Source organism: Geotrypetes seraphini, chromosome 5 (assembly GCF_902459505.1).
Source record: "Geotrypetes seraphini chromosome 5, aGeoSer1.1, whole genome shotgun sequence".
NCBI classification, from domain to species: domain Eukaryota; kingdom Metazoa; phylum Chordata; class Amphibia; order Gymnophiona; family Dermophiidae; genus Geotrypetes; species Geotrypetes seraphini.
Genome location: NC_047088.1, coordinates 234,019,051 through 234,032,516, shown reverse-complemented (window position 1 = coordinate 234,032,516; position 13,466 = coordinate 234,019,051). Strand labels below are relative to the sequence as shown.

General features: G+C 43.3%; 1 protein-coding gene across 7 annotated transcripts in view; it reads left to right on the top strand.

Moving 5' to 3' along the window:
- THSD7B (thrombospondin type 1 domain containing 7B) overlaps positions 1 to 13,466 on the top strand; it is a 924,116-nt gene that overhangs the window by 851,915 nt on the left and 58,735 nt on the right. For all 7 annotated transcript variants that reach the window (XM_033944565.1, XM_033944564.1, XM_033944562.1 and 4 more), the window contains one exon: positions 4,518 to 4,677. In XM_033944565.1, the coding sequence (XP_033800456.1) occupies positions 4,518 to 4,677 (160 nt within the window). The remainder of the gene's footprint in view (positions 1 to 4,517; positions 4,678 to 13,466) is intronic.

Sequence of the window (13,466 nt, the reverse complement as noted above, 5' to 3'; positions counted from 1 at the left end):
ATTACTGGAGCTCATGTATTGTAACACTACTACGGAAGCTCATGTATTGTAACACCTTTACTGAAGCTCATGCAAACCGCAGTCATTAGTCGTGGTATAGAAGCTTCCAATAAACAATTAACTGCAATCTTCCAATAAACAATAAACTGCAATCCAATAAACAATAAACTGCCATCCAATAAACTGCCATCCAATAAACAATAAACTGCAATCTTCCAATAAACAATAAACTGCAATCTTTTAACGAGGATAAAGCAGTCCTAATTTGTCCATCAGAAATATCATTCACAATGTAGTTTAAAGTCCCCCCAGTAATGTTAAATGGAAGTATTAACATGCTAATAAGAATTGTTCAGACAATCTAATAAAGTTGAGGTGATTCCTAGAGGTGTATAGTGTAGCAAAATAAATACTTGGATGTTCCCTCTATAATCATCCATCCACTCCCTCAAGAATTTTCACTGACAGCTGTTTCCATATATAATTAGATCTGACAACGGTTGTCACCCTGCTTCCCACTTCCCTCCCCTGGGACAACTATAGAAACTAAAACCTGGTAGACAAAAGATGGCTGTGACAATAGCTCCCTAACTTGGAAACCATGCTTCAGTAATAAATAACACATCTAAATTCCAGGCAGTAAATAATTCATTCAAACCAGAAGTTTTGTCCATCGTTGTTCAAGTGTTAACTAAGGGGGAAAGTTATCAATGTGGATTACCTTAAGACAGGTTAATTAACGTTTAACTTAGATTATTAGTGACTATGTGTCATTGCATAAAATGGGACCTATGTTAAAACAACATGAGTTATAGTAAAATAACCCCTTTTAACAGTATCCTACATTGATAGCACCCCCCCCCCCTCTTAAAAATCCCCCACAAAGAAGTCACAACTATCTGCTGGAGTTTCAAGTTTCATAAGACACACAACGTACCATAGAAACCTATGGTACTTTGTCTAAGTGCTTTGGAAATAAGTCTCTTAAACTCTTATATGCTCATAACTTGTTTCATATATTGCATGACCGACTGCTATAAGTACCTTCATGGAACTGCAAATCAGGATGGGGCATCCTTGCGACAAGCTTCTAGCAAGCAAAATGATGGGTAGGAGAGTGATGTCATCAACAGGTGAATCAGGCCCTTAAAGAAGCCCTCGGTTTTCAGACTGAGGGCAGAAATCATTGGCCAAGCATTGCAGGAACAATAGTTACATAGATGAGGATTGGTAGAACAGTGAGGAGATGGAGAAAGGAGCAGATGATTGGCTGTGGTTGGCAAATGGGGGCATGGAGCGGTGATTGAGAAAAACATGTTTGGGGCAGACAGGTAGTTTTGGGGTTTGAGTAGTTAGGCCAGTGGGAGATTCTGAGGAGCAGGAATCATTTATCCCACGTGGCCCTCTCGTATGGGGTGAGGGTGGGCTCAGCTGGGGTAGGGTCAGAAAGAAAATAAAAGGTAATAAGAAATCCAGTTAAGGGGTAATGTTTGGTGTGCATGGTGGGGAGTTAAGTTGGTGTGCCATACTGCCATGAATAGAAGGACAGCCCAGTGACAACACGGGTCATCCTGGCCAGTGATGGACATGATGTTTATGAGTCAGGAGTAGGGTTACCAGACATCCAGATTTCCCATCCTCCTTTTGAGGATATGTCCGGGGATCCGGACGGCTTTTCAAAACCCAGCACTTTGTCTGGGTTTTGAAAAGAACATAAGAATTGCCGCTGCTGGGTCAGACCAGTGGTCCATTGTGTCCAGCAGTCCGCTCACGCAGCGGCCCTCTGGTCAAAGACCTGCGCCCTGAGACTAGCCCTACCTGCGTACTTTACGGTTCAGCAGGAACTTGTCGAACATGGTCTTGAATCCCTGGAGGGTGTTTTCCCCTATAACAGACTCCGGAAGAGCGTTCCAGTTTTCTACCACTCTCTGGGTGAAGAAGAACTTCCTTACGTTCGTATGGAATCTGTCCCCTTTCAATTTTAGAGAGTGCCCTCTCGTTCTCCCTACCTTGGAGAGGGTGAACAACCTGTCCTTATCTACTAAGTCTATTCCCTTCAGTACCTTGAATGTTTCAATCATGTCCCCTCTCAATCTCCTCTGCTCGAGGGAGAAGAGGCCCAGTTTCTCTAATCTTTCACTGTACGGCAACTCCTCCAGCCCCTTAACCATCTTAGTCGCTCTTCTCTGGACCCTTTCGAGTAGTATCGTGTCCTTCTTCATGTACGGCGACCAGTGCTGCACGCAGTACTCCAGGCGAGGGCTCGGTACAGCGGCATGATAACCTTCTCCGATCTGTTTCGTGATCCCCTTCTTTATCATTCCTAGCATTCTGTTCGTCCTTTTTGCCACCACCACACATTGTGCGGAGGGCTTCATCGACTTGTCGATCAGAACTCCCAAGTCTCTTTCCTGGGAGGTCTCTCCAAGTACTGCCCTAAACATCCTGTAATCATGCATGAGAGTTTTGTTACCGACATGCATCACTTTGCACTTATCCACTTTGAACCTCATCTGCCATGTTGATGCCCATTCCTCGAGTCTGATTATGTCACGTTGTAGATCTTCGCAATCCCCCTGCGTCTTCACTATCTGAACAGCTTCATATCATCTGCAAATTTAATCACCTCACTCGTCGTACCTATGTCCAGATCGTTTATAAAGATTTTGAAGAGCACGGGTCCAAGCTTCTGGCAGCAAGCAACATTGGGACGGCATTCGAGCATGCGTGTGACATCATCGTGCCACACCAGTGAATACGCGAATGCTGTCCGATGTTCCTCGTACAGGTCGAGGGGGGCAAGGTGTGGGGCAGACCTGGGGGCAGAATGGGGCGGGCCTGGGAGCAGAGCCATGGGTCCAGATTTTTTGTTTGGAAAATCTGGTAACCCTAGTCAGGAGAAAATGCCAGCTGATGTGCTACCATCTAGCTATGTGAGTATACTGTATATAGACAATGTTATTGTGTTGGTTATTTTTAGTGGGATGGTTGTTGATTACATGTTGAAGTATCTAATAAAGCTGTAGCCAATGTTATTGCTACTGCGACTAAACGTTTGTTACTATTGGGATAAAATTTTTGGGGAAGGGATGGGGTGAGAAAGTTGAATGTGATTACGAGTACCAATGTTATACACAGCGCACATTAACCCACTACTGCAGAATCTATTAAAACATTTTGCAATAATTTTCCTGTTTGCACATACTAACCCACAATAATACTTTTTATATATAGAGAGAGATTTTTTTTTTTTTTTTGCAAGGGGAGTGTCTTGGACAAAGAGTAAACAACAAAAAGGGGGGAACCAACAGAGTCTGCAGTTGGAAATACAAGGGCAAACCAAAACAAGAAAAAACTGCAGGCAGGCGTCCAATGGTGCAGGCAAAATTTATTGTGATAATGGTTAAAATGTGGTTAAAAACATCACCTAAAGGCCAATGGACCCAACACGGTCTGTGTTTCGGAAAACACGCCTTCATCAGTCACCTCACCCAAGACTCAGATTTTTTTTGCGGTTTTTACTGATTCTTTCTTCATTTGGGACCCCTGCAGAAGGCGTGTTTTCCGAAACACGGACCGTGTCGGGTCCATTGGTTCGTTTGCCTTTAGGTGATGTTTTTAACCGCACTTTAACCATTGTCACAATAAATTTTGCCTGCACCATTGTCCGCAGTTTTTTCTCGTTTTGGTTTTTGGACAGAGAGTAGGCATTCCTGTTATTCAGCTGGTGTATTATGATTAGTGCACGCCAACTGGATAGCTAAAAAGTAAACAAACTCCCCATTAACTGTTAATTAAAAGTTTTTCAGGCCTACGATGTTGGACTGGCAGAGTGATTTTTCCTCACCATTAATGCTGAGGCTTTTTCTTTCGCCAGAAAATTGTTTTGGCGCACAGTTAACTCATTTAGCATTTAATGGGGAGTTTGTTTAATATTTTAGTTATTTAATTTACTCCCATTCCTCCTTTTAGCTTTTTGATTGGCTAACTGGATAACACACATCCTAAATGTGAGCCTATAAGTGTCCCTGTGTTAATTTTTTGTAGGTACCGCGGGCAAATAAAGCAAAAAAATAAAAATAAAAAAGACCAGCAAAAGTGTCACAGGTGAGGCCTGCACTCAGGGCTCCTTTTACTAAGCTGCGATAGCATTTTTAGCGTGTGCAGAATTTTAGCGCACACTAAACCCGCGCTACGTCGCTAGAACTAACGCCAGCTTAATGCTGGCATTAGTGTCTAGCACGCGGGGCAATTTAGCGTGCACGTTAAAACCGCTTAGTAAAAGGAGCCCTTAAATGTGTTAAGCCTAAATTTTAGTGCACTTTAGTAAAAGGGCCCCTCAATAGACAAATAAATGCATATCACTACCAGTAGACGTCAATTGAAATGAAAATGCAGCAAGACAATTTAACTGGTAATTAGAACTGAAATTTCTAGGATGATTTCTTACTACCGCTGATTATTTATAGCTGGATAGATGCAGTAGAAATGAATCTTATCAAATTCTGCTTTTCTAGGGTGGCCAGTGTGGAGATGGACTTCAGGTTCGTAACCTCACCTGCGTAGTTCACGATGCCGTCCTCTCGGATTCAGCAAAGCAAGTGGAAAGCAACTGGTGTGGAGCGATACCCTCACGAGATAACGCGTTGCAGCTGCCTTGCTATGTGCCTTGCCCAGGTAATTTTTCTCATCTTACTTTCCCCATTGAAAAGATTTGCACATCTTATTTGGTCTGTTAAGTTCTTTTTCATTTGCATTTCTATTGCTTATGTTTCTGATGCAAATCTCTCTTGTTGTGGATATCCCGAAAACCTGACTGGCTGGAGTGCTTCCAGGACCAGGCTTGGGAACCACTGAACTAGTGCAAAGCACCAGGCTATAAACAGATGTGTTCTTTGTACGTTCTATTTGTACTGGCAGTGCAGGGGCTTAAAATAATAGACATGTGTTTAAAAATGGCAAATACATATACAGTCAAACCTCGGTTTGCGAGTAACCCGGTTTGTGAGTGTTTTGCAAGACGAGCAAAACATTCTTGCAAATCTTGTCTCGGCGAGAGGGAGAACTAGATGGCCTTGAGCTTGCGCAGATGCATGCTCAGGGCCCCAGCAGAGGCAGGAACTTCTTCAAGCGGCACTGGCACGTCCTGTGGGCTGCGTGCCGGTGCCAGACGGGGGGTAAGTTTGAAGTTCTTCGGGTAGGGGGTACCGGTTCACACGGGGGGGCCTGTGTGAGCGGGGGGGGGGGGAGCGATTCCAGTTTTCTGGGGTGGGGAGGAGCAGCGCCGCTGGCCTCGGGGGGGAACGTATCAAACGAGTTTCCCTTAGTTCCTATGGGGAATCTCGCTTTGATATACGAGTATTTTGGTTTACGAGCATGCTTCTGGAACAAATTATGCTCGTAAACCAAGATTTCACTGTACTGTTGTATGCCCCAACCGAGTGCACCCAAAGGAGCACCCCATATAGGTGTTTTGTCTGAGAAGAAAATAAAGCATACCTCTTATCTACATCCATCTGTCAGTTTGTGATTCATGGTATACATACAAGAGCTCTGTTGTACTCACAGAGCATTGACATACTATTAGCAAGTAGGGATGTCCATAAGATGTTTTCAGTTCTTCTCAAACTTACGATTAATAGAATATTTTTACAAGCACTATGGTGTTTTAATACACACTAATCAACTTCATAGTCCAGCGATTTTCAACTTTTTTCATTCCGTCGGAAAAATAGAGAACATAAGTGGAAAATCACTGGACTAAGGGCTCCTTTTACGAAGGTGCGCTCGCGTTTTTAGCGTGCGCTACAATGCTGTGCGCGCTAACCCCACGCTGCACAGAAAATACTAGCACCAGCTCTATGGAGGCGTTAGCGTGTTGCGTGCGCGGCAATGTAGCGCATGCTAAGCGCATGCTAAAACCGCTAGTGCACCTTCATAAAAGGAGACCTAAATGTAAAGCCCTCGATGGAGGCTGCCTCACCTTTGTTGGTTTGGCTGAGATCATTTCAGCAGCCCCTCGTATGTACTCTCAGAATCCTACATCTAAGTACCTACATTCTAAAGACCTCTAACTCCTCACCAAAACAAATTTCATTCTACGAGTATCTTGTTTTTATTCTTTCTTAACTAACAATTGTTCTAACTTCATTGGATCATAAAACACATATTTTGCTTTAGGAAATCCAACCAAACATTTGCAAGGAAAAAAAAAATGAGTGGCACCAACAGAATGATATCTAACAATACACTTAAAAGGAAACTTAAGAAAAAAAAATTGTCCAACTGTAAAATACCTGGACATAATAGAGTCAATTGTTTTCTGTTTTGCTGGGTATTTTTGGAAATATCTGAAATAATTCTTTTCTTTGTATTCCTAAATTATTGGGTGGTTAAGGGGTTGGAGGAGCTGCCATACAGCGAAAGATTAGAGAAACTGGGCCTTTTCTCCCTCGAACAGAGGAGATTGAGAGGGGACATGATTGAAACATTCAAGGTACTGAAGGGAATAGATTTAGTAGATAAGGACAGGTTGTTCACCCTCTCCAAGGTAGGGAGAATGAGAGGACACTCTCATGGTAAGGTTGAACCATACCATGTTGTGGTCACTGGTGGCTAGCGTTTCTCCTACTGAGACCTCCGAGACGCTTTCCCCGTTTGTGAGTACCAGGTCCAGGATCGCCTGGGCCTTAGTGGGCTCTAGTACCATTTGATTGAGCCGTACTCCCTTCATGGACGTTAACAGCCTCCCTGCTACTACAAGTCCGTTGCTGAGAGTGTGTTCCAATCTGCATCAGGCATGTTGAAGTCCCCTAGCAGAACAGCGTCCCCCCGTAGAGGATGTTCTCACTGTCCTTCAATTAATTCTGTGTGCCTTTTCCTACCGATTGTGCTTGGAGGTCTGTATACCACTCCAAGATACAGGCATTTTTCTCTGCCTTGGCCAGGTTTACCCAGATGGATTCCCCGGTGTACTTAACATCTGTGATCCTGGTTGTGTTGATGTTCTCTTTTGATGTAGAGGGCTACCCCTCCTCCTAACTTCCCTCTCTGTCTTGGCGAAGCAGGTTGTATCCTGGTATAGGTCATATCCCACCCCATGAGAGTCGTGAACCAGGTTTCGGAATATTGCCACTACGTCCAGGTCGGCATTCACTATTTCTGTTTCCAGTTCTAGAAATTTATTCCCTAAACTGTGTGCATTAACATACATAGCTCTCCACCCTTTGTGTTTGCTAAACCCCGGTGGGAGTTTTCCCATCTGAGTTCAAAGTGTCTCCTAGTGAATCTTTTGCAATGTGGGTACTTACCTCGGACCCAGAAGCGGAGATTTGGCTCACCTCGTCAGGATTGTTACTTACTGCTCTGGTATATAAGTGGGTACCCTCCCCCAACCTACCTAGTTTAAAGCCCTACGAAGCAGGAATACTGTGTGCAATTCTGGAGGCCACATTACCATAAAGACGTGCTCAGAGTCGAGTCGGTTCAGCGGATGGCCACTAGGACGATCTCGGGGCTCAAGGGTCTCTCGTACGAAGAGAGACTACACAAACTGCAGCTCTACACTCTTGAGGAACGTAGGGAGAGGGGGGTCATGATTGAGACATTTAAGTACATCACAGGACGTGTCGAGGTGGAAGAAGACATTTTCTTTCCCAAAGGACCCTCGGTCACAAGAGGACATCCGCTCAAACTCAGAGGAGGGAAATTTAATGGCGACACTAGGAAGTACTTCTTCACGGAAAGAGTGATAAATCGCTGGAACACGCTTCCAGTGCAGGTGGTCGAGGCCACCAGCGTGCCTGACTGAATAAATGGGACGCCTACGTAGGATCACTATGAAGGTCGAGTTAAAGAGTTGGGTCATTAGCACACAGACTAAATTGGGTGGGTCAGTAGTAGTGGGCAGACTTGATGGGCTATAGCCCTTTTCTGCCGTCATCTTTCTATGTTTCTGTGTTTCTAAAGTTGAAAAGGGGATAGATTCCGTACAAACATAAGGAAGTTCTTCTTCACCCAAGGAGTGGTAGAAAACTGGAACCCTCTTCCGGAGTCTATCATAGGGGAAAACACCCTCCAGGGATTCAAGACAAAGTTAGACAAGTTCCTGCTGAACCAGAATTTACGCAGATAAGGCTAGTCTCAGTTAGGGCGCTGGTCTTTGACCAGAGGGCCGCCGCGTGAGCGGACTGCTGGGCACGATGGACAACTGGTCTGACCCAGCCGCGGCAATTCTTATGTTCTTGATTGCTGAAAAACATTTACAATAACCATTCTTTGGTCTGAACTTAAAACTAATGTTACCATCATCGTGGCAGAATCAGAATGTTCCAGAAATAGAATGAGATTCCTCATTCTCCACCTCAGATTGAATCTTCTTTTTTTTTAAGACAATAGGTAATGTACTCCTGGAACAGGGGGGAAGCAATTCTGATGAAACTATGTGTTAAGTACCTATTAAATATGTGTCTCGGTGACACAGTAGCATTCAAGGAAAAGTGATCAGTCTTACATTACCACTTAGCGTGCAGGTTAAGACAGCCTTTAACCAAGGAAACTTCAACTGACTTCACCTTGTCAATAGTTTTCTCAAGTGTTTCAGCAAGCTGAACTGAATGGCATTAGAAATCTTCTTTCTCCATTGTAGTATCGATTATCTGAAATTTTATAGCCAAAAGAGTTAGCTTTGGAAAATTAAACATCTTCCCTGTGTCAGAAGTCGCCTCCCCAATAGAGTCCAAGAGTCACCAAAGCAATTTAGGATGGGAGATTAAAGAAAAGCTGATGAGGACATGCTTCATGAAAATGCTTATGGTGAGGGACAGAATAGAGAATGTAGTAAAATTAATTTGATTAATGCAGTTCTGAGCACTCAAGCCATTGTTTCACAAGGATCCCCACGTACAAATAGCAGCTTTTGCATGTCTAGATTACTTTGCAATTTTAGAAAATTGACATTTGTTTATTTTTTCAATACTGTTCTCCCAACGGAGCTCAGATTGGTTTACATGAATTTATTCAGGCACTCACTCATTTTTCCCTATCTCTCCTGGTGGGCTCACAATCTATCTAATGTATCTTGGGAAATTGGGGGATTAAGTGACTTGCCCAGAGTCACTAGGAACAGTATGGGTTTGAACCCACAACCTCAGGGTGCTGGGGCTGTAGCTTTAACCACTGTGTTACTCTAGAAATAAAAATGTAGTGAAAGTGAGCCAAGTATAGGATAATCAAGCCATTGTGACATCACTGATGAGGCTGGCTCTTAGGCATTGGTGGAATGAGGCATTATGATGTCACAATACCAGCTCTGGTTATCAGAGGCTGAAACTTTTCACACTATTTATATATTTAATTTTCTATACTGTTCTCCTAGGGGAACTCAGAATGATTTACCGTATTTTCACGTAGATAACGCGCACCCGTGTAAAACGCGCACACAGGTATAGCGCGCGGAAACCGAAATATACGTAAAAAAATTTTTGTATACCGCGCACACCCGTATACCGCGCATGCTGCCCCGACTCTCCCGTCGCCACCCGACTCTCCTTTCGCCTGCCCCAACTCTCCTCTGGCCACCCCAACTCTCCTTTCGCCCGCCCCGACTCTCCTCTCCCCCTTGAAGTCCTGTCCCCACCCTGAAAGCCTGATGCCCCCCCCCCGACGTCCGATTCACCTGACGTCAGAGAAAGGGCGGGACTGCCGGAAGAGGAAGCAGCGCAGGCGCAGGGCTCACAGAAGGGCCAGGACCGCCAAGAGGAAGCAGCAGGACACCGGTAGGATCGTCTACATGATGGGTGGGGGGGGGGGGGGTCGGGAGGCTGTGGGGGTGCGAGCGGTCCTCCGGGGGGGGGTGTGGGTGCGGGTGGGAGTGCGATGTGAGGCGGGTCCTTCAGGGTGGGGGGTGCGAATGTGGTCCATGCGGTGGGGTGAATAGGACATCGGGGGGGGAGAACTAAGGTAAAAAAAAATTTGTACAATGCGCTCACTGCGTATAAAGACAAGGTTAATGCAAGGTTGTTATATGCGTGAAAATAAGGTACTTGAAACTTATTCAGCACTCACACCTCATTTTTTCCCTGTCTGTCCTGTACCTTGGGCAAATGGGGGGATTAGATTCGTGATTTGCCCAGGTCAACAAGGAACAGCAATGGGTTTGAACACATACAACCTCAGGGTGCGAGGAGTCTGTAGCTTTAACCCACATGCACCACAACCATGTTTATGACTGACAAGTGAGTATGGTCAGTTATTAGTAACTAGGTATGGGAAACACCAGATATTTTCCATTTTTAAGTTAATTTATTGGGGGGTGGAAGGGAATGTTTTTTTGAGTTCAATTTCTTTATTGTTTAATCAAAGTAACAAACAGAAAAACAAAATACAAAAACATCAGTACAAATTTTTTACACTCTGAAAGAAAAGGTGGAGCAGAGATACAGCAATGTGACATTAAAAAGTAATTGTTACATACAGGCAGCAAGATAAACAAATCTCAGGTACCCTTCTAAGTTATTTGTTAGGCATAATGTTAAGAGAGTTACCAAAATAAAATGAAAGGTAGTTAGTTGATTTCTTCAAGGCAACTTTGTCATTTGAATTTATGACACTAGCAAAACAGTAATTCCATCAAAAAAATAGACATTGTTATCTTGAGCGAGTCTAATTTCTAAGAATTTGCTGAATCAACAAGGATATTGAATGATTTAGTGATCTGTGGTAAAATTGTACATGATAAAATCTATTGCATACTAAACCTCATTCTCAGAGCAAGTGGACATGTCCTGATGCACAAACTATGACATCATTGTGACATCATCAGTAATGCATCTAGATGGCAGATTATCACTAAAAAAAAAAAAAAAATATGTGCTGGGGTGCCTGGCCATGCTAGGGATTTGAACCCATGACTTGTGGAAGATGGCAGCAAGACTTTCAATCGCTGAGCCAGAGGCACTTCCTTTTAGGCAGGGGGGTTCCTGCATGTGAGATGATACCGTAAGGAGTCATAGCCATCTAAAAATAAAAATAAGTTTTCACTCTGGACCCTGGAAAAGGCAGAGTGCAAATGTAAATGGCAAAGTCCACAACCCATACATCTCTTATGAGACCAAAAAAGAAGCTGTTAGGGTACTGAAGGGGGGGAGGAGTTGTGTGGAATTTGAACCTATGAAAGTTGTGCCTTTAACTATGAGCCACAGGTTGTTTCCTTGTTAGGCAGGTGTTCCCTATTCTTTTTAGTGACATTCTGCCATCTGGGTGCATATTGATGATGTCACAATGATGTCCACTTGCTTTGAACCAGCAGCCATATGAGCAGGGTTTCTCTTCTATTTTCTTAAACTTTGGAATGAGGTTTAGTATGCAATACTTTGTATCATGTGCTTTGCTAGAGTAATACATCATTAAACATATTTTTCTATTATTATCAAAGATGAGTCCTCTTTACTCCAAAAAATATGGTTTAGTAATGCCAATATACTGTATATATATTTTTCATGAGCTTTGCTTAAGTAATGCATTATTAAACATCTTTTTACCTTAATATCAAACAGGAGTCCTCTTTTACCCCGCCAAATAGAAAGCCCCGTTCACCTTATATGTTGATGCCTCCGGCACGCCTAAGTGATGTCCTAAGTCCACATCCACCTAACTACATGTCCACTTAATATCCAAAATAGACCTGGTTTTCTATTTGCCCCTAGTAGGGAGGAGAGGCTGCTGCCTGCCGAAACTGTGTTGAGCTGGCTAATCTGTCAGTACTTAGAGGCACTTAACCAACCAATGCCATTGAATATGGGCTCTAAGCTCAGAAAGTGAAACCAGCCAATGGAGAGATGTTCTGGGGGCGGAGTCTAGAAGAAGTCAGGAGATTTGCAAGCCCTAGCCATATTCATTGCCAGTGTCCGCATAGCTAACTGGGTTGCTGAGGACAACTGGACAGCATAAACAGCAGTCCTAACGTTTGGCCCGTTAGCTATGCCAAGTGCCAGCACTGAATATCAACTGGCACCCCAAATACTTTTAGGGCTGTGGCCAGAAAGATTTTGTTCAAGGCTCTCCCCCCTCTCTCCTGTATCTTTGTCATTCCTCTTATTACACATGTGCATGAACCAGTATGAATTTGCAAATGATGGGGCATGGGCATGCCTGCTCATACTATCGGGAAAGAGCGAGCACTCTGCTCAAATAATGCACACTTAAGAAAAAGTGTGAATTATCCCATGATTCTATATTATGGCATACAGTATATGACACCCCGCAATCGGGCATGCCGCTAGATTTGCGCACAGGATTAATTGCCATTTCACCCCTATTTTGGTGATTAAACTTCCGCTAACTTCTATTTGAGTGCCCAAAGATGCCTAAGTGACACTATCTTTTGGTGCGCTCTATAGAATTAAGCAGGAATAGTGTTGTTATATTTTGTGTTTATTAAATAGCCTTAATTGTGCATTCTTGTTCCAAATGAATTCAGATAGCTTCCTATTTAGCCATTGAAAAAATGACTTCCGGCATAGAAGAGGAAGCATAGAGAGAATGTAATTGATTTGAGGGGCCAAAGTCATTTTGACGGCTGTTATCTACCCCCACCAGGATAAAAAAAAGTGGAGACCATCGAGATGTAGTATTTAGTACTGATATTTTTGACTTTGGGATATATTAAGATCTTGAGCATATACCGGATCTTTAGTGTATTAAGATCCCCAAGTATTCACGACTTCATGCGACCAATGAGAAGGAAAAAGTGAGCTAGATCTGAGGGAAGAATATTATCGTTCAGAGGGAAGATCTCTGATTTCTCCCAATTAACAGAATAACCAGAGAGGAGAGAATATTGAGTGACAATTTGAATAAGGTGAGGAAGAGAGACTAGAGGGGTTCCTAAGAAAGAGTAAAACATCATCAGCATAAGCTGCTGAATTTGAAGTCCTCTATTAGAGGAGGGGAATGCCTTTGATTAAGGGCATTGTCAGATAGCTGAACAGGAAGGGCTCCACACTAATTAAATAGACAATGGTGAGAGAGGGCAGCCTTGTCGTGTACCTCGGTGAAGGGAAAATTTATTGGATAGAGAGTTATTAATTAGAATAACGACGTGGTGGGTTGCGATATAGTGTTTCTATCCAATCCGTGAAAAATGAGTATCAAAGTTATACCACTTCAGGACACGAAAAAGAAAAGAACCACTCCACCCGTCAAATGCTTTTTCGGCATCACTAGCTCAGAACCAATTACGGGTTCTGACATTGTTTTAGCATAAGCGTTAATATGATGAAAGAGACGCAGGTTATCTCCTATATATCTTTGTTTAATGAACCCTGTTTGATCTTTATGTATGAGAGACGGATTACTTTGGTAAGTCTTAATGCAAAGTAGTTTTGCCATTATCTTATAATCTAAGTTAAGGAGGAGGAAAGTAGGGCGGAAGTTTTTAACCAAGGTGGCGTCTCTATCAGTTTGGG